The following is a 25321-nucleotide window of genomic DNA, read 5'->3' on the forward strand; positions in this document are numbered from 1 at the left end:
TGGAGCTTTCTAGCTTTTCCAAAAGTGGCCTTTAGTCTATCCATCTCAGTTAAAAATGCAGCTTAAATGGTATCCTCATGTTTCATAGTAAGTCATTGGCAAAAGGCTGTAGAAGTAGTTAAAACCTGTCCCTTCTCCACGTGCTAAACAAGGGATTACTTTGCTGGAATTTCAGGAAATAAATTCATAAAATAGGTAATTCATGGGAGTTTTCATTTTCTGCTAAGTGAATAGCAGTAAAAGGCAGGTAGTTAAACTCCATGTTCTACTTCATAAAAATCCTTCAGGTATTTTGTGACTAATCTTCAGCTCTTGCCAAAAGACACTAAAATCCCACATGAACAAAGGCTGTAAATAGTTGTTGCTTTGTCCTTTCCAGCCATAAAAACAGTAAAACACATTTCCTGTCTCACCCTTTTAAGACTACCTTAACAAGATCTAAGCTTTCATATATTCTGTTAATTATGGGAACACTGGAGATTCAGTATAGTTTTGAATCTACAAGTAGAATCTAGTGTTGTCTTGTAAATGGAGGCCCTGGGATATGAATTCATCAATTATGTGAAATAGACACCTTTAAATTACAATTCCAAAAGCCCTTAAGACAAAATATGATGTATTACAACAATACAAGTACCTTTTTCTCCTCTGAAGGTCCAGTTGTGTAAACCAGTGTGATCTTAAAAGGTCTAAGCCCCTTTGAAATGCAGGTAAAATTGCCAGAATAAGCTGCATAATTTAACTGAGCTGTATAATTTAACTATCTAAATTTAATTTCAGCTGGGTTTATCCTTTTGTCAGGTTTGACTCTTGAGAATTTCACCTGTGCTCTGTTTTGCTATCCCTGCATCCTTTTATTGAGATTGGGAATTCCATTAGATGTCATGAGACTGATTTCGGTTGGGATGTGGAGTCCCAGCACAGCACAGTTGGGACTAAGTACCTGTAGAAAATCAGAGACACATACTCCTAGAATAAGCAATAACCCACCCACATTATATTATTCTATGCACTGTTATATACAGCTTGTGTTGTTTGTAATTGTGAATAGAAACACAACTGAAATCCCTGAAAGTCTATTAAATCTTCAGGAAGAGAATTCATTCTTTGATCTGTCAAGTTTAGGGCATGTAAGAAAACATCTTTTCCAGAAAGGATGTTTCTGGTATTTTTAGAACCTGCTAAATGAGGCAGTTGTGTTTCTTACACTGACGAGGGTTTTGTGGGACGTTTGGAAAGTATAAATATATTGCATGCTGAACAGCATTGTTTCTTAGAAAGAACCAATTTTGGCCATTCCAGGAAGCAGCAGCCTGTGGATGTTCATAGTTACTAACAAATTACTACTTTAGTTTGTTTAGAAAACACTCTGAATCTGAATTATGGCCCTATTAAAAGAGAAAAGGGACACCTAAGCAATATCCTCTCCTTTCCTGCAGACATCTTGTCTCCAAAGAGTTCAGGCAAAAGTCCAAGGCTCGGTATTTTTGCTAAAGAGCAACACAAGAAAAAAGTTACTCAACTAATAGGGTTTTTTATGAATTCATTACCAGGATCTCAGTATTCTTAGGGAAATTCTGTTTCCTGGCTGTCCCCTTCTTGATTCACGCAGTTGACAGTGGTTCAGTATTAGCATTTCTGCAAGACTGAAGTTGAACAGACCTTGTTTTGTTTAAAACACATCCGTCTTGTCTATAATTTGCAGCTGAAGATGGAAACCAAATGTTTTGGGGATGCTACATATGCCTGGAGGGTTTCTGAGCTGTCTTGTCTGCTCTTTTATTCTCCCCCAAACTTCAGCTAAAAGGAGAACTTCAGCATTAACATTTTGTGTCATTTCCGAGAGCTAAAAATAGCATTTAAGTAATGAACAGAAAAAGAGGGGAAGGGATGAAATAAGCATTGGCTAATTAGTGGCATGGAAGCAGTCCTAGTACAGAGGCAGCCCGTGCAGTTTCTCTATGACAACCCTACCCACCAGTGCAGCTTGAAAGCTTTGAGGCAGTATTTTGTGCACCCTTTTTCCTGGCCCATGAACAATTTAAAATCATCTTTTAGTTTCTCTTCACCTTTCTCAAAGAGCAACATCTCTGAATTCCAGTTCAACTGGGATCCTTCAGCTCACTCACAAAAGCAAGAACTGTTTTAAGTTTGGTAGCATTTTAACTGCTCTGAAGTATATAAAAAGCAGTATGAGGGAGTGAAGTGGGACATATCAAAGCAAAGAAACATAAATAAAGGGAAATTATTATGTTCACCTTAACTGTGGATGAAAGAATGACAAGGGGAAAGCAAGTTAAAAGAGAAATTTGGAAGTTCCAGTTAAATCCAGGTGTAAAGCATCCTGAACCAACATGGGGTAAAATAGAGGCTTTCTTTTGGAGTATAGTGAATGCTTCCACTCGGGAAGATGTGCTTTTGCAATGTGTGTTTTGTTGCTGCTGTTGCAGTTATTGGTTATGCTCTTGGAATAACCAATGCAGTTATCTGGGTTGCTGTTTGTTCTATGTAATAAGGGGGTAGTTTGTACATACAGTGTTTAGCAGCTTATTTTGCATGTTGGATTCTGGTATTATAGTTCTCTTGAGCAATGTTGCAGATTTATGTGCAAAGAGGGACAATGCTGCTATCTGTCATGGAATAGTGTCTTCAAACAGTCATGGAGTGTGTGCTTGGAGTTTAGATAACCACAGCTTCTGTTGTGGCTGTAATGCTACAGTGGGGAGATAAAAGCAGCACCCTGATACTGAAAATCCCTCTGACTGTGATGGAAGGTTGCTTCCTCCTATCATGGTTTCAGTTGTGGCATACTGGAAGATGTTTATGCCTCTGCCTGTCTCTTGGTCTGTTTGTCATTAACTGTGTCTATTTAAATTTGCAACATAATGCTTTCAGTTACTTTGTTTTGACATGAATGGCCAAAATTGATGTAACTTTGCAGAGATGTATATTAACATGCTCCCGAGGCTTTATGTGAGTTTGAATGAAAGAATTATAAATAGAAGAATCACCAGGGTCACCAGAAGTTGAAAACGGATGAAGGATTGCATGAGCTGTGGAGGGATTGCAGCAGGGAAGATCTGCTCCTACAGGATTATGTAGAGTTTGCAGGTTGTTGTCATTAAAGATAATTCTCTGAGACCAGTCGATGCAATGAGGAGGGAGAGGAGACAGTGCAAGTGACCACTTAGCAAGAGGTTTGTCCATTTTTCCTGTCATGCTCTACTAAGTCGTTCCCTCTCCCTTGTAAAACTTGCCTCTTGTCTCCTTCCAGCCAGAGCAGATCTTGAGCATTTGCTGTGATTACATCTTGTTGCTTGTGGTAAATGATCACTGCAGACCTGAAGCAGCCCCCAGGTGGAAATAAAATGAGGGAAAAAAAATCCTGTGAAGATCATTTACCATAAATGGACATTACTGGGCTGATAAAATCTGTCAGGTTTTCCATTAGGAAATGTGAGTGGAATGGGAAGTGCAAGGAAGCATCCTCTGCAGTGGCCTACAAGGCAGTAAACAAGGTAAGGAGGAAACAAGCTGATTTCAGATGCAATGGTCACACAGCTCACACAGGTAGGTAATTACAGCTCCAGCCCAGGCCCACTCTCACTGACTTCTTGGGTCCTACGTTTGGAGTAGGATTAATCTGCTGCCCGTTAACATCCTTTTACCACAGGGAGGTCTGATAGTCCCAGCCTGTGTGTCCCTTCACTCAGGGCTGTGTTTATTAAAAGGAACCAGCCAGAGAACTGCCTTTATCTTCCTCAAACGTGTGTTCCCCTAGCAGAGCTTTTTTTGTTGCACAAATATCTTATCTTTTGAGCTGTGTAAACTGTGCCTTATGAGAGAGAAAACTCTTTTCTCCTTTTCCCCCTTACACTGTTGTTAATGTTATGTTGCAATCCATAGTTGTAAAAATTACTTTTAGTAATTATAGAGCTTGCATATAACAGATATTTGTAGCTGAGGGAAATAGCAGTCTTTTTTCTTTGTTTTGGAAGTACGCAAGTGATGTTCAAAACCAAAATATGTAATCCTTAATGTATTTTCTTAAAACTGAAGTGTGATCTGAGGACTCTGTAAGCTTCAATGGAGTCACATTATCAGAGGCATTGCCAAAGAGCTAGAAGGAGAGAAAAATCCCCATCAACTTGAGACTGCTTTATAGCTTTATAATTCATAGCTTCCTCCCTGCGAGACAGCAGTTCATGTATGGATGGCTGCTCTTCATAAAAGATACAAGAAAGAAGCTCATTAATGCAGAAAAATAAATAGGTAACTCTGGGTTTATCCTATAAAGTAAATAGCTCAAATAAACCTCATGCCTTAAGTTCACTGTCCAGATAAACAACTCTGCACAAATCCTGTATTTAGGCTCCAGACAGATTTTCTTTAATTGGAAAATAAATGGTGTGTGTCAGAAAAAAACATTGACTTACATTTTGGCCACCCACATGGTGCACAGTCTGGCAGAAAAATTGCCCATTCAAGTCTGACCTGGTTTAGAATACTGTAAATACCAGATTTAAGTTGGCTGAATCCCTTGGGAATTATATGTGGAGATGCCTTATTGGTAACTCAAAGGTTTGAGTCATTTCCATGTTCCAGAGGGAATCTGTCACAGCCTGACCTGTGGAGCTAGCAAAGGTTCCATGTGCTACATCCTCTGGGGCTGGGCAGTTGGCTGCAGCATTTTCTACTCATGGTAGGATGAGTTAGGCACAGGATGAGAGGAAGTATCATGAATATTAGTAATCTAGTGATACAAGAACTGGCTTTGCTTCTTTGGCCTCATTCATGTTAAGAAGAAATCCATGCACCACTCGGAGGTTTCTGTGAACTGTATTGCAGTGTGCGGAAGGTGAATGGTGTGATGCTTTCCAGCACAGATGTCGCAGCTGGATTCTCAGTTACTGACATTAAAGTGTAGACAGAATTTCACTTTGCCTTATGTCAAGCGTTTTGGCATTTTGGTTTGGTCTTCAAAATGCACAGGAGGATAAGCAGCTGAAAAAACAGCTTCAGTTATTGGAAGGTAAGTCAGTGTATTGGACTGTGTTTATTCCCAGAACTCTGTTGGGTGGGCAATGAAGACCTATCCTGCTGAATTTTGTTTGTAGTGAGCGCAGCTTCTAGGACAGTGAAACATTAATAGTGGAACTGAGGTTTCATAGAATCCCAGACTGGTTTGGGTTGAAGGGACCTTAAAGCTCATCCAGCTCCAACCCCTGCCACGGGCAGGGACCCCTTCCACTGGAGCAGCTGCTCCAAGCCCCTGTGTCCAACCTGGCCTTGAACACTGCCAGATTTGCAGGATATTGGAGAATTTAAAGGTGGTTAACACAGAATGAAAAGTAAACAGCAAAGGAACCTCTCTTTCCCCAGTAGCTTCCACTTGCTTCTCTTCTCATATATATATATATGAAGAGAATATACACACATACATGTATATGTGCATACATGTGTGTATCTAGATATATAAGTAAGATGGGTAAGGTGGGTACAGCAAATCTTGTGATGTAGTTTATTGTGCTCTTTTTTTTTTTTTTTTTAGCTACAGTAACGCATTACAGTGGTCATAGAAATAGGGTTGGAAATGTAAAGTGTGTTAACATGCGTTCAAGAGAAAATGAAAGCCTAAAGATCTTTGTCTTTGACGGAGTTGCTAATGGTTGCTGCTTTAAGGATTTAGATAGCAAACTGTTCAGTTGGATTGGGGAAGTATCTCCAAAGTACTTTTGATGCAGAAACAGCTTTTATGTTGCAGGAGCACACAGCTCTGTCTGGCCATGCCTGGAAACACCTATAACACAGTTCTGGTCCTCTGCAGTCTTGCCCTGGGGCTGTCAAGGTGGCACGATGCACAAGTGCAGCATGATGACTCTTGTGTCAGTTTGCCTCTGTGCAAAGTCAGTGAGGTCACTTTAGGTAAAAGAAAAGTATCTTAATCACAGGAAGAAAGTGTGAGAGGGGTCTGCAGGCACAGGAAGAGAGCCAGCCTTTTGCAGCCTTCTCTAACTTAGTAAATTAATAAACAGCTGTTGGGCTTTTCACATTCTCTCAGCAGTAAGTGTTGTGAATCAATTTTTAATGCAGCAATTAAAGATAGGAAAACTGCTATCCAGCTTTCACCAGAATAATTGATTTCTGCAAGTTCTTAACTGTGTTAACTGTTCTGCTTCAGTGTAAGAGTTTGGTGTAGATGAGTAGATCAAATGTAAGGCAGAAGGAAACAGCTATGTTACTGACAACTTATTGGTTCAAAAATGAGGCCACTGTGTAGTTTGGGTTGCATTTATTCTGCCTGTATATTTATGAGGAATGCAAATAGAAAACCATCTAAAATATCTGGCAATTAGGGCTGCAGATAATGCTTCCATAACTACAGTAAGAAGAACCAAAATGAAGCAGTAATGATATGTGTTTAAATACCAGATCTACTGAACTTTTCAGTCCAAACCCACAGGAATTCCCAAACATGGTGTGTTATGACCTAGAATTGGGGCTGGCATTACCAGAGCATCCGAAGCAGTAGTGTTAGGACTGCAGTAGTGAGCTATCTGGTGATAAGATAGCTTGCGGTGGGCAGGAGGAGGGTTTGTATTATCTAATCTTAGGTGTTAGTTGGAATTACGGGCCAAAATGAGAAAGCTAATTTCTGGTTGTACTTTACTTGGCATATTGCTGAGGATGAAGTTGAAGATCTCATAGCTGTTTTGTCTCATGCAGTAAGTAGCTTAGATCCCGTTCTCATGTTTGTAGAAACATCGTGTGCTCATGGACAACTGCAAAACACATCCATCTCCTTAAGATAGGCCTGGAAAGGATTTAGGAACTGTTTAAGCTCTATAGGAGGACCAAGGAACATTGCTCTATTTTTGCATTCATTCACATGCCTGTAGCATTACCGACACAGATACACTGCAGGTGAAATACCCGTGGTAGCAAGGGATAGTACTGAAATGCTCCATTTCTGTTTTGCAGGTAACTGCTTTTTGTGATGTGGATGAAAAGAAAATAATAAAAGGATTCTACACGTATGAGGAATCTGAGGTTAGTTCTTTTGTTACTGTGTCTGAGCACACTGATTTTAAATCTTGTATGGCTACTCATTCTGATAAGGAAGCTGTGACAGAAAACTGGGTTGCTGGGGACTGATACTGGAGTGCAAACTATGGAGCCAGAGCTATGGACCTCGCTGAAGTCAGTTCAGAAAGACAAACTCAGATATAGTTTGGAAGGATTCTGGTGTAACAGGGTAACACACAGCCCTCACTGACAGTTTTGTTTAAGTGGGACTAGGATTTTGCTCATGATGGATAAATTCAAATACCTATTAAAATAAAGCAAGTTTCTGTGATTAGCTGTAACCTGTCTGTGTACTATAGGGTATACTGGATCTGAACAGAACTTTGGCAGGTTCTTTAGCAGCTTAGAATTGTAAGCAGCAGCATTTTATTCCCTGGACAAGGAAGTATAGTATTTAGATGGCAATAAACAGGCCAGATGGGGGAAAAAATGTCTTGTTGCAGCGTGGGGTGGCCTGACCCTGTGCTGCCCTCAGGCACACACTCCTGCTGTGGTGTTATCATGGACCAGGCAGGCTGGTGGCTCAGGGGTGACTGGATTCAATGAGCTGATCTGGCAGAAAAGGAACCTTCCAAATAAAACATTCTCCATTGAGTTACCTTGTGAATCAATTACCCTCAGGTTGCACGATCCTTGTATCTGATGGGAGTAGGACTGCGGTGAGGAGGGGCACCTCTTCAGATACACAGCTTAGTAACTGTAACATCAAGGTCAATAATGGGAAGCTGATGAGTGCTTGCAGCTGCATGAAAGAAATTGGGAGTTTGGCACCTTGACCTGGAATCCTGAGGACTCGCTACCTAGCAGTGTAGTGATACTGTGAGCACAATTGTTACAGCTTCTGTGCATTTGTCTTCCTAAGAAGTAGCCATGCTCCCAGAGCAGTCATGAAGATTGTACTGCAAACTGCTGTGATTCCTTAGCAAATTCTGCAGCTTGGCTCCATGGTGAAGTCCCAGTTGAGCACAAACCATTTAACAGCTCCCACTCAGAGAGAAGGTTTCTCCTTTGTACCCACTGCGGTGCCTTCTTTGATGTGTCTGATGGCACAGTAAGTGATGCAGCTCACTGAAGTGGTACCAAAAAGCCCCATATTATTTTATGAGGTAGGCTGTTAGAGCAGCCTACCTGGCCATCAGATCCGAGAGGGAATTGTTTGGGAACAGGCTGAAAGTAGAGCTTGGAGGTAAGGAGAAAGTGGTGAAGGAGTGAGACCTTCTCCTTCCAACAGCAGAAGGCGCTTAGTTCAGATCTGGTGTCATCTGCAACATTGGACAGAGAAATTCAATTGTACTGAAAGACTGTGGTAAGAACAGGGGGGTGCTTGAGCCAGCTGGGAAACAAAGGAGTGAGGGAGCAGCTATTTAATGTATAGTCTCAAAATAATGTTTCCCCCTGTCAGTGTTCAGAGCTTCTACAAGTAAGCTCAAGTAGCCCTGTGTGCCTCTGCTGAACCCTACTGCTTCTTCCTGCAGGAGAGACCAAAACCAAGAGTTCCAGTTTGTCACTTCAGAGATGCAACTCCTCCCTTCATTATCTGCATGAAGCTGGTGAGTGCCACCTTCAGCCTTTGCTTTACGTTTGAAACTGGCATTTGCTCCTTACAAATACTATGTTCTATTTACTGCAAGTAGCTTTTCCCAGAACCTTTTACTAGGAAATTGAGTGGCTTTTAAACCAAATTGGTTGAGCAGAGTATTTCAGGGATTTAGAACAGCAGTGTTAAGTAGAGATGTATTAAGAATAATGAAAAGTACAGCTTGGATTAGTTTTACTTTCTTGCCCAACATTATATACACAAATGGGCAGATACAGTTATCACCTGGCCTCATTTATTCCTCATATTTTGCAGCCCTATGTATGACAAAAGCTTTGATTTCTAGATGAGACCTGACAAACTGTTTGTTTTTGCCTTGCCAATTCCAAAGCCTTTTCTGTGCCACACTGTGGCAACTTTCTTATTTCAGCTGCTTTAATTGACTTAGTAACATAACTAGAAGACGATAACCAGCAATTATTTTGCTGTTTCATTTAAAACAGCAAAGCGCAGTGTTTGGGGTAACACTGAAGCTTTAAAGCAAAATAACAAACACATTTTAGTTGCAAACATTAGTAAAAAGTCTGACAGTAACTAAACCTGTATTTAGATACAAACGCCGATATCCCAGCACTGTGCTGGATCCATGCAAAGGTTGATTAGCTGAATCTCATCTCATGTGGTACAGGCTCCTTTTAACTTAGCACTCCCAACTTTATGATCAACTCTGAGATCGTAACTATGAGTTGTAAAGCCCAACTGAAAGTACCTTAGGGCATTATCATGTACTGTTGGTTGATAAACTCTTGGATAAGCTAGTAATATTACAACTAATTTAACTCTTCATACTACATATAATGGTGGGTGGAAGTCCCTAGACAAAACATCTGTACAACCTGTTATAAAGCACATTTAATTTGTGAAGCCCTCACAATGAGACTGTAATACAACATCTTATCTGAAATCTCTGGTCCACAACTTCAGCAGAAATGCTCAGAAACACTGCAGTTGCTGTGCTTTCTCTATGCCATCATCACTGCTTTGCACAACTGCTCATGGAGCAAACCCACCCAGCTCCTGATGGGGTAGTGTAACTAGGGCTCAAAGCAAAACACCATTCACTATGCAAAGTATTTCAGCTGTCTGATGACAAGTTTCTTTCATCAGACAAGCCACCCCTTGTTCTGTATCTACAAAACCACTCTAGTGTCAAAATGACCCCCTTGGTCCATTCTCTGATGATGCATTAGGGACCAAAGTGTGCAAAAACCCTGCAGAGCTGTGTCCGGTTTTGCCCTCCTGTTCCACACTGCAGCATGAGAAGGAGTTGTCTGACACCCCCCAAAATACTAATTTGAACTTACAGGTTTTCAACACACACTTAATTTTTGAATGGAAACATTTCTGAGCCTGGCTCTTTGTTTATGGTTAGTTCTGCAAATAGGACTTCCTTCTGCGGTCTGGAGACCAGAATTACCCAAACCTGTTATAACCTGAAACGTGTTTGTCTGGTTAAGCTCATTCTATTTTTCTTCCCTGCCAGGATTTGACAGGTGGAGCATTTGAAACAAACCTGAACATGCTGAACTTGAAGGAAGGGGTGGATTATTACCATTTTAACTAACAACCAAGGCAGTGATACTGAAGCCGTGTTATCCTCTGTGCATCTGTGAGTACGAAGACCCAAGTGTTCAGAGGTTTAGAATTTTTTTGCAATCTGTGCTTTATTAAGTTAATCTTTGTGCTGAGCAACCCCTTTCTAAGGGAGGTCCTGGTTACACCATGGATAATGCTATTTGCTCATTTTACTATTGCACATCCCTTGTTTACCAAGTTCAGTTTGATCGTTAAATTGTGTTTCTAATTTAAAGAACCATCCAATACAGGCCATAAGATTACAAGGGGATTGTTACCATAGGGAACCCTTAGAAATGCACTAAGCAAAGCCTGTAACCACTGGAAGTGTAAAGAAGAGGGTTCTGTCAAACATCACTCAGCCATTCCCTGCCACTGGATGCCGCAGCCGCTGCTGGCTGAGGTGAAGCTCTCTGTACAGGGCCAGGCTGTGACTGGAGCGTGGCATCCTCCAACTGGGGCTGTGTGAAAGTAGCTGTGTCTGTACCGTCATCTGGCAGCCAGATGTGTGTTTGCATGGACAGATGCTGACCGTTTTCACTGGACCCTCTCAGGTTTTCCTGAATAAGCAGGTATTGCCAACGCAACTCAGGGTTTTTCTTGCAGCAGGGACCTGTAGGAATAACTTTGCAAATCCAAGGTCTTTTAAGAATGTTCCAGAATTTTCCATTTTAATCGCAGTGCAACAACACTGGGGCTGCGCGTTCAGAAGCATTCCTCTTGCAGTAATACCTGTGGGCAGCCCTGCGTCACACACAGCCACACGAATTAGTACTGATTGTGTAATAGGCAGTGAATGGGTCTGATCTACACTGAATTTAATCTCCCAGACAGGTTGCAAGTATACTTAGGAAGTACAGAATAATACAATTTATAGTTACCTTCTTAAAAAGGCCCTGGGAGACAGCCAAGGAGTAGTTTTGGAAGTGAACACCTGCAGGAGAAGATTGCTGCAGTTTGTAACAGGTATTTCACAGAGAAACTGGCTTGGGTTTAGCTCCTCTGCCTGAATTTTTCCTTCCTTTTAAATCTTCATAGGTACATGTACACACACACACACACACACACACAGAGCTATTGTTCTACCTGAAGTGCTGGGATAGTGAGATTTAATTCAAACCATCAGATAACATGGTTTAATTAGAGTATCATGTTGCCTGTGCATTTGTCCTCCCCAGCACATTAACTTGCTAAAGATCATAAATGTTACCAGCAATTTCATTTTATGGTCAATACGAAATGGTCTAAATTCCTCGTGGTTGCTGGAAGTACTCTGTTTTTCAGCAGGATAAAGCTTCAATCCCTAAAGCTAGTTTACCTCAAAAACCATTTACTTTGAATTACTTCTATAAAGAGCTACTGAGAGAGAGATTTTTGACTTGAGCTGAAGTGAAACTTGGATTTTTTTGTTTTACTATGACATGAGTATGACAGGTTTATCCACAGAGATACTGCATGTTCAGGAAGATTTCATTCTCACTAAGCACTGCCATACTCACCTCTGAAAAACAATTCTTTTCAGAGACTAATGCAGCAAGGCAGGTTTAATACTAAATGTGTGTACAGCAAGCACAGCCTGAATAGCTCCATTCAGAATTGTAGAAGTATAAATCACTGACATTAAAAACATAACCTAGGTCAGTCGCGACAGAAGTATGAAGAGAAACTGCCATCTTGTGGCTACAGGTAATGGCTTTAAAAACTGAAACCACATTGAATCGTTGTTGCCTGCCCATGGCAGAGCTGCACAGTGCTGTAAGATGTGATCTCTGCCTCTTGTTCAACAGCACGCTGCACGGCTCCTGCTGAGCGCCCCTTTGTCAGGATGCTGCAGCATGAACTCATCCATCTTAATGGCACCTGAATCCAGAGCTTCAGTTGACAGACCAGCAGCCAGTGCCTGCAGCTTCATCATGCTGAGCTCTAAAAGAGAGAAGAAACACATGGAGTAGGCATGTATCAGTGCTTTAACAGTACCTCAATCATGTAATGTAGTAAACTAAAAATGGAGAAGAAAACTTAGACATACAAAGCTGTTACATCTACAGTCCTTTCTAACACCGTGATTTTTAACTATCCTCTAGCAGATTTGGTTTGTACAAGTTTTAAAGGCGTTGTAAATGCTGATTTCAGCTGAAATTAACTTTGGCCACCTTTTCAGCCTGTTATGCTTGGCTTCCTCTATTTATGGGAGCTCTGGAAGAGCCATGTGTTGTGCACTGTCACTTTCAGAGTGAACTCCAGCACTTCTCAGGGCAGGTGCAGGCTTCACTCTTTTTGCTGGAAGTTATACTAATGATTCTGTTAACAGAGGAGGAAAAGATCAAGTTCCAAATTCAGCACCTGACTTCCAGATTGCATATGATGCTGTTTGTAACAGTTCCACCTGAAACACCTGTATGTATATTTGGGTATTGCTTACTGGTTTGTATACATTAGAGACGGTTTTCTCCTAACTTGTCAGTCTTCTCTCAGCCTCCAATAATTAACGAATTGAAATTAGGGGGTTTTGAGATCAGGGAGTTCATCTTGTAACAAACACCTTTATTTTGAACATAACAGTTCTGGTGCTTGATAGCAAACCCTGACTCAGCAATGCTCAAGGCGATTTTTGCTCTAAAACCAGTTCCATGTATGGGTGAGAGGGCCCAGGTCTTGCTTACCAACATTACAGAACTGTAGTTGCAGATTTGTTAAGATTGTAGTAAAAGCACAAAGGTGTAGACATGATGGGAAAAGCTGAAAGATGAGTAAAGAAACTTCTGTGGGCACAGCAGGGTGTCTCTGAAGTTTACTCACAGTAAGTAACCAGTTAAGTATGATCTTCTGACCAGTTTTTTAAATAGGTTTTTTTTGTGTGTGTGTACATATATCTATATATCTATACCAATCAATGATAACTCAAAACATAGGATCTACTTGCATTAGGAAGTATTTTCAGTGTAAAGGATTATCAGAATATCACACAGGAGGAACTGGCTGTCCTCAAAGACTTACATCATGTAACAATCACACAGAGCCAGTTCAACAAGCACTGTAAAAGCATCACCAGCTAAGATCTCCTTTAGATGCTGTGCAAGAGAAAGGACTTGGTGGCTTTCAGCCACAGATGGTACAGCTGTGAGAAAGGCTAATGCTAAAAATGCAATTCCGTGCAGGGCAAAAAACCCCAATGTTTTGCATAATTCTAGTAATGAAAATAAACCTAATGGTGTTCAGGTAGTTTAGAAAATGAGGGAAATGAAGATCCAGCCTCTTAGGAAAGGAGACTGCACAGGGGATGTTTCTGAATTCTAAAATGATTACAAAGGACAAAGCATGCTAGAGCTATGAAAGCATAATGAATATTACAAAAGCCAAGAATAAAGCAATCTACCACTATTTTTAAGCTTAATCTGTTTACAGAATAGATCATATGCTGTGGGTGCCTGTGATAAGCAGGGAAGTAGCCTTAGGTCATTGAGCATTTTCACCTTGCTCAAAGTAAAACTAACTTTTCTTTGTAAGCTGTCATGTTAACACATGTTCTCTAAAGCAGTAAGGATTCAGCCTCCTCACCTTTGGACAGGGAGGAGAGGAACCCCTGACTGAGCAGAAAATGGGCAATTCTAAAAGATGTGCATGGAATGGGGCCTATGTGGGGACACGGTGTCTGCCTTCTGTGAATGTATTAATTGTTAAGTTCTGTTCTGCCTCTTAGGCAATGTTAGAACTCTGTGCTTTCAGCTCACGTTATTTTGCTGTTGAACTTGATGGGGAGGGTTTTATCCTTTCTTCTCTTTCCTCAGGAATGTCAGTTTTTTGAAACATCTGTATTGCATTTTTCATTCTAGGTTTGGTCTGAGTCATGCTACAGGCCTGGAATGTTTTCAAGAAGCAAGACTGGAAGGGCTCAAGCCAAAGAGTCTCCAGCAATTCTCTGTGTTGTGTAGTCAGGTGTGAGGAAGTTCCTCCTGAACCAGTACTCAGTAGGGGTGGGGGAACAGTTGATCATCACTGTTTCTCTAAAGCCCCTCTGGAGCCTGTTGCTTTTTCTTACCTTGGACACCAGCTGTGGTTTGGGCACGTTCATGAGATCACAGAGGCAGTTGCGCTTCTCTCTTACCACGGGCAGTTCAGCCTCCCTGTGCGGGGAAGTATTGTCCAGTTAATTGACACATAAAACCTGGCAGCTGGCTACATCCATACCATCACTGTACTGTGTGTGCAGCTCTTCCTTCATGTACAGTTGTAGCAGTATTTGTTGTGTCATGGTTTAAGAGCAACATTTTGGTACCATCTCGGGGCAGACACCCCCAAAGTGCACAGTGAGTCCTCCACAAGTGACCAGTTAATGGTAAAATGTCCAAAACGATTCTTTTTGATTTCTGTAGTCCAAGATCTAACACTTATTCATGTAGCCCTTTGACTAAAAGTTCAATCATTTATTCTCTAAAGTCACAGTCCCATCTTGTTTAAGAAGTCTTTTCATCAAGAATTAAGATAGATGTCACTGCATCTGGAGAACATTTGATGTTCTCCTGCAAAATCCAGACCTTGCATTTGTCTTTTAGAGGTTTCTGCAATAGCATCATGTCCATGAGATCATTTCCTCAAGAACTGTCAGTTACAAAAAGCTCCCAAATGCTAAAAATCCATGCAGACAACATTCTTTTTCATGCTGTAAAAATCTACCACTCCGGAATGCTGTGAGACTGCTCCCATTACTCACCATTTCAGTAGATTTGTTTTGGTTTTCTTAAGAACAACTGTAAATGAAGGACTCAGAACTTAACTCTTAGCACATAAACAGAGTCCAAAGCTACAGAGAAAAAGCTGAAAGGGCAAGTTAGGAATAACTCTGGACAATTTGTCATATTTAATATTTGAACCCTTTCTGTAGCTGAACAAACTTCTTATTTATGGAGTTATTAGTTTAAACTCTATTGTACAACTGTTTGACAAACACTGTTGTTCCAACAAGAACAAATCTGTGCAGCCAGTAATTACTGTCTTCCCCAAACATTAGTTCTCATTTGGCTTCCTGCCGTTAATGCTGCTTGTAATTCAGAAGTTACTGGTTGTTCTAGCACTGAGAGCACTTGAGAGTAACAAGCAGCCCCCTCTGACACTCGGCAAAGGCTTCAAATGTCTCTTTTGTAAACAGTTAAATCTATGAGATAAAACAATTAAGTTTGAAGTGAACGAGCTCTTCATCTTTACTCTTGGTGCAGTGGATGTACTGCACTGGGGAGCTTAGAGCCAGCCCGAACTCAGCACAAACCAGGCAGCCCCATCACACCCTGGAAGTGACAAGGGGAAAACAGACTAATTGTGCTGCTGAACTGGTTTTTAGGAAGTATTTTCCTTTCTTGTACTAACCCATTATTGCTGTCCTACCACTGGTGCTTCTGGAGCTGGTTGGCTGTAAGTGTACCATGTCTAACTGTGGTACTGTGAGCACCCCTGTGTGACAGCAGGAATCTGCTCCTCCTCTGTTGTTTCTGTGAACAAATTCTTTATGTAACTTCCTGTGAGGAAGGACTTGGGGGTGTTGGTTGATGAGAAAATGAGCATGAGACGGCTTCAGTGTGTGCTCAGAGCCCAGAAAGCAACCGTATCCTGGGCTGCATCAAAAGAAGCATAACCAGCAGGTCAAAGGAGGTGATCCTGCCCCTCTACTCTGCTCTCATGAGACCTCACCTGGAGCATTGTGTGCAGTTCTGGTGTCCTCAACATAAAAAGGACATGGAACTGTTGGAACAAGTCCAGAGGAGGCCACGAGGATGATCAGGGGCTGGAGAACCTCCCACATGAAGACAGGCTGAGAAAGTTGGGGCTGTTCAGCCTGGAGAAGAGAAGGCTGCGTGGAGAACTCAGAGCAGCTTCCAGTATCTGAAGGGGGCCTACAGGGATGCTGGTGAGGGACTCTTCATTAGGGACTGCAGTGATAGGACAAGGGGAAATGGCTTCAAACTTAAACAGGGGAGGTTTAGATTAGATATAAGGAAGAAATTCTTTACTGTTAGGGTGGTGAGGCACTGGAATGGGTTGCCCAGGGAAGCTGTGAATGCTCCATCCCTGGCAGTGTTCAAGGCCAGGTTGGATGAAGCCTTGGGTGAGATGGTTTAGTTTGAGGTGTCCCTGCCCATGGCAGGGGGCTTGGAACTGGATCATCTTAAAGCCCTTTCCAACCCAAACCATTCTATGATTCTAAGCATGGCTGTTCTTCAACTCAGATTTCATGAATCACACTGAACATGATACTAAGCACCACTGTGTAGTTACACAACAGGCATTTTAACAACAGGCAGAACTGTTAGTAACCAGTTCTTCAAACCTGAGAATGTCACTGAGTTTTATCTTGGAAATTTCAGGAAAAGACAGCAGCAGCCATCCCTTACAGTGACAAACTTCATTTTCTTTTCCCACATACAAAGTTACTTGAGCTCAAACACAGAAATGAACATAAATAAAATTGAAATGATGTAAGTATCAGTCTGAACAATGTCACCCACAACCCTGAGGTAGCTTTGTTCTCTGAACATGTCTTGGTTTATTTTAGTTCCATGAAATGTCAATGAAGACAAAACTCCATTTAATGTAATGCCCAAATAAATGTATTTTTTTTATATCTGTCTATTCTCATGTACTGACTACTGCTTGGGGCAGGGTGCTGGGCCACTGCACCCATGACCCAGGAGCGTCATCTGGAACAAGGAAACACATTTAACATGGCAGCAAAACTAATGAACTGATTTAAGCTTTGGTGAATCCTACTTGGGAAGAAGGGGCCCTGCTGCCCTGCCCTTGGAGAAGGTAAAAGGAGGTAAATGAGTGAATTATGCTCTAGAGAAGTGTCTGTATAATTCATGCCATCTTATGCTTGGGAAACAACTGAACTGTTCCAATTCAAAGTATTTGCTTGAATACAGCGTTTGTAGTGTTTTGAGTAATGACATTTCATGGGAGATTTGAGCTGTTCTGCTAATTCTGTTGTTCTGCAGCTTGCAGAGATCCTTCCTTTCCCCAGATCCTGCCAGTGCTCATCATGCCAAGAAACTGTCTGTGCAGTTGATGTTTAACTGTGTGCACAGCCCGCTCTCTGCTTCATGGAGAACTTCCAAGATTTCCTCCCTTTTTATGTTGTTAAAAAAGTAATGGATATTTTACTTTATCTAGTAGTGAATTTACACATGCCACAATGGTATGTGGTGTGTGTCTCCATATACATGTAAAACACACACATATATATATATTATATATCTATATATATGCGCACGTACACACACACAATGGTACAGTGGGACAATATACCAGATAGTTCTTTAGAACAAAAGAATCCTTTTCAGCAATGTGGGTTTTTGGCCTAAAAGCAATAAATAGCTTAAAAGCAGGTATAATTTCTTTCAGGTTTCAAAGGCATCCAACTTCTGTATAACTTCTTAGTACAAAAATTATCAGTTCTTATCACTATCTGGCAACAAATGCACTTACCAGTTGGTATCACTGAGTATGGTCAGAACCGAATCCATGATGGCAGGATCCAGCACATCACTGTAGGTTATCAGCATCTCGTACACTTGGCTGGCTGTTGTTTTCCGTATCTATGGGAAGAAGTAGAGGAAGGTCACTGAAGGCTGCACAGCTATGTGTGGCAGAGCCCAATGCCACTGCTGGGACTGGCTCCTCATCACAGGGACAGCAGCTTATGGTGAGCACTTGGTCACACTCAGAACTAGTCTGTCCATTCCTGCCTCTGACAAGGATCCGGTGCAGGAAGGGAGTTTGCTTTTGCACCTCCAGGAAATTCATGCTACTAAACAGTGTATTTTCACTCCCCTTTTCCAGTGTTTCAGATTCAGGTTACAGCTCTGTCCCTCGCAGGGAATGAATCCAAATGTTGGAGACTGACCCATCCCTGAGAGCCAGACTGGATGGGGCTCTTAGCAACCTGAGCTTGTTGAAGGGGTCCTTGCTCATTGTGGGGGAGTTGGAATAGATGAGTTTTAAACTCATTCTATGAGCTGGACCATTTCTTTGCTTGAGGCAAAGTCTGGCTCTGGCCTGGGCTGCTGCAGGCTCACAAAACAGACTTCCCAGCCCAGAGACTGTAAGAGTCAGCAAAACTAAAAACCTGCTGGGGGATGGATGTTGAGTTGACCTGAACATTTACACTGTGGGTCTGGAAGCGGTGAGCACTGCACTGGGCTGGTTCTGAAGCACAGTGTGTGGCAGGATGCTAAATGGAAGACAGCAGAAGTGCAGCAAAACCTAATGCTGTTGTTTTTTTTCCAGGGAAGCCTGATGCCAAGCAAAGGAAGACAAAAGAGGTTTAGTAACTCCAGGCTTATATCTGGAGTACAATTAAATTGACCCATCTGTAAAAGCAAAACATATTTATGATATAAAATACCAATGAAACATGAAATGGAAACGATCTCTCTTCAGTTCTTACATTGTGCCCTTCCTGCAAAGGATTCTTCCTGCAGCCAGTACACACAACATGGGAACGGCTGCAGTAAAAATCTGCAGACCAACCTTTGCTGAGCACCACCTGATTTTAACCTTAAAAAGTAACTGGCAAAAGTAATCGGGGTTAGAATAAACAGTGCTGGTTTGCATTGGCCGGACACCAGGCTCTTCAGGGTGTTCTCCAACCACTGCAGGACCTCATGGGTTGCCATTACCTCCAACAGCCTTTGTTTCTCTTATAGCACTCGACTGTCGATGCAGCTCCATGGCTGCCCATAACATCAGAGGTGCAAGTCTTACCTACTCACAGGAACATACATCAGTGGCCCCAGGTGATGCCTTGCACAGACCACCAGGGCCACACAGAGCTGTTGGATGTGTCTGGCATCACAGCAGCTGCAAGTTAGGGCTCCTGGGTTTTATATGCTGAAAACCAACCCAAACCCCACAAACTTTGCTAAGGCAACAAAAGTATTAATCAAATCAGCTAACATATTATTATCCCCTGGATGATCTTTCTCTTGTACATACCTGGAACTGAGTTTTGTGCCCTGTTGCAGTTAGTTACATCAAAAGGTAACCCCCTGATAAACTTGCCTGCATTGCACAAGCCCTCATCACACCTGACAAACACAACAAATAAATACCTTTTTCTTGAACCAGAACTGTCACAAATACCACAAAGCTAGCAGCGATGTATCTGATTGGAACCCTCAAGCTCTAAATGGAAAACAGATCTTCACTGTGCTGGGTGCTGTGCAGAAGAAACAAATGACTTAGGCACCTAAATTGCTTCTTATTTTCCTCAGAGGTGGAAAAGCAGGATGTATGTGCTGCAAATATCCAGTAGCCTCTTTCAGGTGGCAGCAGTGCAGATAGCAGAGCCTTGAGAAATAAAACCTATTCTATACTAATACCCATTACAAAGAATGCTGCTTTAATGCAGATTACTGTTAATGTGTGGAGTATTTTAAACAACACAGTTGACATAGGCAGTGTCTTCAGTACTTACTACAGGAAATGGATGGCAAAGGAGGAGAAACAACTGAAAGAAAACTTTCTCTCTCATGTCTCCTTGAAACTGAATCAGGCCACAAAACCTAGAAAACACAGGGAAGAAAACAGATTGAGCTGGACCTGCAGAAGTGCATTTTGTGGGTGAGAAGGAAGAGGTGTATCTGAGCAAAGGGATGGGATGCTCTGCAGTGCCCAGGAAATCTCAGTTCCAAGTGCTGTGGGAAAGCAAACACTGAGGTACCTGTGCTGGGCTCCTGAGGTGCCGCTTGCTGTGCCAGGTGCAAACATGGTTTGACTGCTGACGGGCAGCACTGAGGGTGTGCTGGGACCTGCACGTGAACCAGCTGCACGTCAACACCGAAGCACAGGGCAGGCTTTGCCAGTGGAGAAGTCTCCCAGTGAACCCTGGTGCTGCCTCCTCTGCTACCTGGACCGAGGGCTTTTACCCTGGAGCCAGATGTGTTTAACCCCAATTTCTTAACAAAACCCCTTAAACTCTACCCCAGCCAAACCCAGGATACGCAGCAGTTACTTTGCAGATTCTGGAGCACAGACAAGATCTAGGCAACTGTATGTGCTTTCCAGTGGAGCTCTGCACATACAAAAAGCACACAGTTCACTGGAGCTTTAAGAATATCAGCAACAGTTTAAAAGTAGTTAAATTCTATCAGATCCTTCGTATGTTTTCACCCCAACCACCCACAAGTACAGGAAGCTCTCACAACCTCTATCATGTGTATTTGTGGGCTTTTTGCATTTACATTTTACATTAAATAGATCCAGCTCTCCTATCTGGTAATTTAAACTCTCTTCACTTCTTATAAGCAGAGCAAAGATTACTTTAGTTGATCAACTCACACTCCTATGCTGGAGCGAAGCTTCCGGATGTCTTTGGATCTCTTGATCTCTTCTTTACAAAGGGTAAACAGCTTCACTGGAAAGGGATGGCTGAAAATGGGAAAGCAGAATATAAAGGTGCCAAATTAACATTGAAAGGTGAGGAAGGACTGTGCAGAGCAGGGAGTGCTTCCTCCACAAGAGCACAGCATCAGGCTGGCTTTTGGTAGAGCCACAGGCAAGTCTGGCTACCACTTCACTGGGTGCTTTTGGGTTTTAACAGGGAAGGGATTAGCATTAATTATTGCCCTATTTCCATTGCTACAACCTGTATGCTGAGGACTGAACTCCATTTACCCAAACCCACCCAGTGGATCCAGGATACCTGGCTAGCCATGGCTTGTGTCTGAACCAGAGCGTGGTAGGATCAGGAATACCATGTCAGGAATTACAAGACATAGCCAAACAGAGGTTATTTAGTCTGTGTGTCACTGTGGTGCTCTCCCTAAGGGCTTCCACCAAACTTTACCTACAAGGCGATAAATGCTGTTCTTAAACACTCGACCATTTCACTGCCTGAATTCCTTCGGTGATGCCAGACAACGCGATTAAACACAGGGCTTGCACCCCTGTTAGGTATCCAACCACGAAGCCATCTTTAAATACATTGAGCAAATTCTTTGCTCTTTCCACACCGCCTGGGAAAGGTGATTCCCACAGCTTTTTCCCAGCCACTCATACAAACACAAGCATTGTTAGGATATTCCAAGGAGCTATTAAAGAGACGTAAGGAGGGAATATTGCTTTCATTTCAGTTCAAATGGTTTAATCTTTTACTTGCTACACTCAAAGCTGAAGTGCCACAGATGCAAAAGGAACTGTTTCCTATTTGTCTAGCAGCATGATTAACTTCGAGGCTGCGTATTTTGGAAACCTCTCTGTATTGTGCATGGAAAGCAGAAAGCAAAAATAGTAACATCCATTTGCTGCTACTGTGATTCAAAGCTGTGGAGGAGAAGTTCTCCAGAGAGGTGTGCAGCATAATCTGAGGGAAAAAAGAAACATTTAAAACAAGCTGTTTATAGGAATGACAACATGTTTTGTGACCTTAATGCACCTTTTACATACAGCTTCCCTAACAAGAACTGCTGCTTTTTAATTGCTTGAAACAAAAACCAAAATGCTGCAAAGATTGACTTGGTTAAAAGCCCCCTGAGCACCAAACCATGGACTCACTAAGCTAAAGAACACTGTCTACAGCCATAAATATTGTCCAGAAACCCCACTGAAAAAGTATATTAAATTACCAAGGCTTCAGTGTTGATACTGGGGCTTCATAAGGAATGATCAGAGCCGAGAGAGGCTTCCAGGACCAAACCCTCTTTGAAGGCTGATTTAAAACACCTCTGTCAGATGCTGGAAGAGCAGGTTCCTCACCATGCACTGCCCATGGTCCTGTCAGCCCCGCTTCCACATTCTGTGGAGTGTGACAAGCACTGGACGCATACACAGGGGAGATGTGTGATGAGGATGACAGACACCTGCATGAATGAGTCTGTGTGTGTGTGCCCACATCTCAGTTTGTCTGTGTGCATCAGGGACCTGCTCACCTCATACCAAGAGAATGAATGTGTTCTCTTTCTTACCTTAGTGAAATTTCTCCTCTTCCCACCCCCAGTTACACAAAGACATTGTATAGATGGCTACTCACAATACCCGCAGCACATGCCTGGCTTTCAGCACAGAACAACAGCAATGTAGTGAATTAGGTGAGATTTAACCTGGTTGAACAACAGCGATATCGCTGGGAAGTGCAGCAACAAAGAGACCAATTTCAACAAAAGCATCTGGAATAAATTTAATACACATAACCTCACGTGCTGCATTCAGTGCTTACAACAGATGCACTTTCTGTCGTTTGCCAATTTCACATTTGCAATAACCAAACCTAACCTATGTGTGATCTCAGATGGCTCAAACAGCTTGGCCTCTTGAAAGGAAATTGAGAAAATTCCTTCTCCTGTGTGGGCACAGCGCCAGCAGGAACAGTCGGCATCTGGGGAGAAGGGATCAGCCTAAAGCCTTCACATGATGTGAACTGGGCACATGCAGGGCTGCAGCAAGGTGAGGGCTTTTTCCCTCTGAAGGTGAGCAGAGCTTCAGCTGCTTGGCTGACACCACCCGGGGTGGCCAGGAAACCCAACAGCCTCTGCCAGGCTCTGCTGGTGGGTGTCTAATGGAAGAGCAGCAGAACTGCTCTAAAGAAGTCCACGTTCAGTAAAGAGAGAAATCACATAATCCAGATGGGTTTGGGTTGGAAGGGACCTTAAAGCTCCTCCAGCTCCAACCCCTGCCATGGGCAGGGACACCTTCCACTGGAGCAGCTGCTCCAAGCCCTGGGTCCAACCTGGCCTTGAACACTGCCAGGGATGGGGCAGCCACAGCTTCTCTGGGCACCCTGAGCCAGCACCTCAGCACCCTCATAGGGAGCACACACAATGCGTAATGCATAGCAGTACATAGAAATCTTCAGTCAGTGGGACACAGACCATTCTGAAAGATTGGAACAGCACCAGAAAAATGTGATATATACACAATGCATGGATGCTTCATACATACACAGAAGAATCAGCCTCAATGCTTATTACTCCAGAAAGCATTAGATCCTGACCTGCCATTCCCCTGGTGCTCTGTGTCACACCTATCTTACCATAGCTCCTCAGGACCTACTAATCTCTCTGCAGCTACAGCAGCTGTAAAGAAAACTATCACCCAGTGCCAGTTTTGCAGGTGGCTTCCACTCTCTGACCATTTCACAATCCCTATGTAATTATGAATACAGCTCAGTATATTCACCATGTACCTTGAGGTGAAAAGGGCAGGGTTTGGGTCATGCCACCTCAGAGAAGAAATCTCATCTCAGCTGAGCTCTACAGCCCTGTTTGGGCAGGAGGGCACAAGGGGCAGGGGGGAAGCAGGAGGTGAATGATGCTGCAGTTTCACAGCCACTTTGTGCCAGTGGATACCTGCCCTGCTGCCAAGAAAAATGGTTTCCCTCCCTTCCCTCCCACTGCTTCCCACCTTATTCTGGCACCATTTGTGAGCACACAGCAGAACAGATCGAGGAACGACCTCAAGCTGAGTTTTACAGGGTATTTTTAACCTGGAACAGTTCCCTAATGCCATTCATCACGTAGCAATACAAACCATTCCTGCCAATTCACAAGAGGGGGAGACTCCCATGCTGGACACACAGGTTTAAGCCAACTTAAGATGAACAGGAAGTAACAGCCTTAAAAATGGCAGGAAGAGCTTAGCTTTCCATACTGCAGACTCAAAACTAAGCCAAGCACAACAAAGAGAAGCTGCTTCTGAGAGACTTGTGATTACCCCAGTGATTCTGAAGCTGATTCATTTCAAACCCCACAGGGCAGGTATTTACCCTGCACTTCACTTCCCCGCTGGCAGGTTCAGCAGGACTCTGGCAGAGAAATGACCCACGCACCACACATCAAACCTAAACATGAGCACTCAACATATGACAACTGAGGAGAAACACCCAGGGGTTCACTCACCCTCCTGCACTAAGATCACAAGACACCAGCCCTGCAGAGAGCTCCAGCAGCGCTGAAATCCACCTACAGAACCATGCCAGAGATGTCAAACTGCATATCCTGAACTTGAGGAGCTGGGAGATGGAAGAGGCAGGAAAACGCCCCGCAGGTCACATCTCTGCAGGGCAGGAGTGACACCAAGTGGCAATCTGCTTTAACTGGAGCAGCGAGCTCTGAACGAGTGTCAAACTAATCCAGCCAAAACCTGTTAGTCACAGAATCACAGAACGGTCTGAGGTGGATGGGACCTTTATAGCTCTTTTAGTTCCAACCCCCTACAATAAGCAGGGACACCTTCCACTAGACCAGGTTGCTCCAATCCTGCTTAAATTAAGCAGTGTAGGATATTACCTGCTCTAGACTGCTAATGTTTTATTAGGAAGAAAGGTCCAGGATGGTGCATACTATCCCTTGCTGAAACTCCACTCAGGCCACTGTAGTAAAAAATGAGGGAAGGCAATGAAATGGAAACAAACACCTCAAGGAATGCCGATCTTTCATTCCCAGGTTCTCCAACACGTTTTTCATTTGCTATGTGACAAGAAGTTTACAGCAGAATAGAGGCAACAGGAAAGCTGCTCACCAGCAGTAAGACTGCTTTTAAAAACACCTCATCCTTCTTATTACTACTTAACCATAAAGCACACATTATAGAGCAGCAGGTGGCCTTTTTACCAAAAAATATGCTTGGATCACCTTCAAAATCTTACCCCCTCTTCTCCCTCCTAGGTTTTATTTCAGGTCTTTCCCATAAAGCTTTACAATGGCACCACAAGACTGAGTTTGAGTCTCACTGGCACAGCAAACACACTGATGCTACCACATGCTTTCTGTCCAGTGCCCCATGATGTGGGAGACAGACTCTTCGTGGGATTTCCACCCATAATCTATCATTCTCCCCCCCAGGGAAGGCTGGAGCCTTGTGGAAGTCCCAGATCTCCGGCATGATCACCAAACTGAACAAGAACAATTCATTCTATTTGTGAGTATCTGACTAATCTTAAACTCTCACTCAATTAAAAGAGACTATCTAAATGCAGACTCAAAACCTTTAGATTCACAAGGCTTTTCAGATCTATTTGCTGCCTGCAATTCTTGAATCAACAGACTCCAAAACCAGTACAAGTGCTTGTAGGATTTA

The 25321-nt window shown here is 42.8% G+C and overlaps 2 protein-coding genes across 3 annotated transcripts in view; one reads left to right on the forward strand and one right to left on the reverse strand.

Moving 5' to 3' along the window:
• B3GNTL1 (UDP-GlcNAc:betaGal beta-1,3-N-acetylglucosaminyltransferase like 1) overlaps positions 1-15824 on the forward strand; it is a 118409-nt gene extending 102585 nt beyond the window's left edge. Inside the window, exons 10-13 of the mRNA XM_034067412.1 lie at positions 6982-7050; positions 8562-8636; positions 10167-10292; positions 14092-15824. Of these exons, the coding sequence (XP_033923303.1) occupies positions 6982-7050; positions 8562-8636; positions 10167-10247 (225 nt within the window). The 3' untranslated portion in view covers positions 10248-10292; positions 14092-15824. The remainder of the gene's footprint in view (positions 1-6981; positions 7051-8561; positions 8637-10166; positions 10293-14091) is intronic.
• TBCD (tubulin folding cofactor D) overlaps positions 11334-25321 on the reverse strand; it is a 122765-nt gene continuing 108777 nt past the window's right edge. For both annotated transcript variants that reach the window (XM_034067411.1, XM_031044813.2), the window contains 5 exons: positions 20588-20677; positions 19725-19812; positions 17735-17844; positions 14298-14382; positions 11334-12181 (listed from right to left, as the gene is read on the reverse strand). In XM_034067411.1, the coding sequence (XP_033923302.1) occupies positions 12170-12181; positions 14298-14382; positions 17735-17844; positions 19725-19812; positions 20588-20677 (385 nt within the window). In that variant the 3' untranslated portion in view covers positions 11334-12169. The remainder of the gene's footprint in view (positions 12182-14297; positions 14383-17734; positions 17845-19724; positions 19813-20587; positions 20678-25321) is intronic.

The sequence above is a fragment of the Melopsittacus undulatus genome, chromosome 11, assembly GCF_012275295.1.
Source record: "Melopsittacus undulatus isolate bMelUnd1 chromosome 11, bMelUnd1.mat.Z, whole genome shotgun sequence".
NCBI classification, from domain to species: Eukaryota; Metazoa; Chordata; class Aves; order Psittaciformes; family Psittaculidae; genus Melopsittacus; species Melopsittacus undulatus.